At 55.2% G+C, this 1,754-nt stretch overlaps 1 protein-coding gene across 1 annotated transcript in view; it reads left to right on the top strand.

Annotated features, from left to right (window-relative positions):
• The first annotated feature begins 202 nt into the window (after positions 1 to 202).
• LOC126572730 (uncharacterized protein DDB_G0271670-like) overlaps positions 203 to 1,754 on the top strand; it is a 1,998-nt gene continuing 446 nt past the window's right edge. Inside the window, exon 1 of the mRNA XM_050232274.1 lies at positions 203 to 1,754. This exon is cut by the window's right edge and continues 446 nt beyond it. Coding sequence (XP_050088231.1) covers positions 203 to 1,754 — 1,552 coding nt within the window.

Genomic DNA, 1,754 nt, shown 5'->3' with positions numbered 1-1,754 from the left:
ACTTTATAATTTTCCAATTGGTTTTCTTTTTTTTTCTTTCCTCCTTTCTGTTCCGTTTCTTAAACATATTCTCACTCGCTAGTCGACTAACGTCGAGGAGTTGCTGCATGCCCATCATCATCTCCAGCACCACCATCAGCACCACCATCAGCAGCAGCAACAGCAAGGTCTGCAGCAGTTGAGTGCAACCGGTCTTGAACCGATGGCTTCGGATGCCGATCTGGTGCTCAGCACCCTGCGCCACCAGCGTGATCTTTTTAGTGGTCCTCTGGGAATCCCCGATGTGACGACGCGTGTCGGAAGCGTGATCCATGCGTTTGAGACGATGGCACGCCAACGGCAGTCACTGGGTTCGGGGCGCACCGAAAAACCGTACGATGCGACGGCCACGATCGGTGGCGGTAACTCCAAGTATCGATCGCACCGTTCGAACGTGAAGCGTGTCGGTGCTGATACGGTTAACCGTCACAAGATTATCCTTCCATCCCCGAACCTTTCACCGACATCGTCGGCCGAGGTTAACGATCCTTCCAACGCGTCCGGTGGTCACTACCTTCCGCTGCACCTATCCGCCGGTCCGGAGGGCATTTCGCAATCGAATTTCCCATCACAACAGCATCAGTACCATCTTGCTTCTTCGACGCCTCATCATCCCCATCCTCTTCATCATCATCATCATCATCTACCTCCCAGTTCTTTCTCGTACACCGATCCGCATGGTACGGGGCTGCGAAGACACACGACCGCCGGGGGTGCCAGTGGGCGACTGATGGGTGGGGTGGGTGGCGATACACATATTGAAAACAATAACTCAGAGCACAGCTCCGTGCAACCGGGTCACCATCACGGTCAGACCATTCCACGGGGGCTGGCCGTCTTCCCCTCGTCCGCGTTCGGTCACCACGGTCATTCCAATACCACCGGCATGGCAGCAGCAGCAGCAGCAACATCGGCGGTTACCGTCGGTGGTGCCGGTTCGCCACAACCGCAGCACTACCAGCCAGGGAACGAGAATGAATCAAGTAATTTCGATTCGTTAAATCTAGACGATGATTACCGTAAAAGCTCTTTTGGCAAGCAGTCAAAACTGCTCCAACTCCAACAGCAACAGCAACAACGGCAACCATCTAGCTCTAGCTTGGCCGATACGATGCCATCGGTGGCTCGCAATCAATTCACCGGCGGTGCTTCCGGCACTGACCGCCCAACGAACCGGGGACTGTGGAGTCTGTTCGGTGGCACCAAGGGACCGCCAGTGTTGGAGCATGCCAGTCACGCCACCAGCGGCTACAGTAGCAGCAGAAACAATCCGAATGTATTTTTCAATGCTAGCAACTCTTCCTCTTCACCGACGATAACGTCGATACCATCGGCGGTGGTAACTACTTCACCCCCAATGGCGACCACATCTACCACCACCACTACCGCTACTACTACTACCACCAGCAACGGTAGTACAACAATGCGCTATTACAACCTCGACAACACTAATGGTGCCAATCGACGTTCGACCATGGTGCATCCGAACCACCGATCGTCAGCCGGGGAACAGCAGCCACAGCAGGAGTCTCAGTTTCTGCCCGACTCCCTCGATGACACCCTGGTATCGGTCCAACGGTACGGTGAGTTCGACGCCGATAACGAGCTCGATGACGGCCAGGCAACCGCCAGCGGCAACACGGGCGCCGGTGGCGACAAGTTTCTGCGCGGTTCCACCGTCAGCCAGTCCTTCATCAAGAACGTACGAATCATGA

This window comes from Anopheles aquasalis, chromosome 2 (genome assembly GCF_943734665.1).
Source record: "Anopheles aquasalis chromosome 2, idAnoAquaMG_Q_19, whole genome shotgun sequence".
Lineage (NCBI taxonomy): Eukaryota > Metazoa > Arthropoda > Insecta > Diptera > Culicidae > Anopheles > Anopheles aquasalis.
The sequence above is the reverse complement of the archived record's forward strand: the minus strand, read 5'-3'. Positions and strand labels throughout refer to the sequence as shown.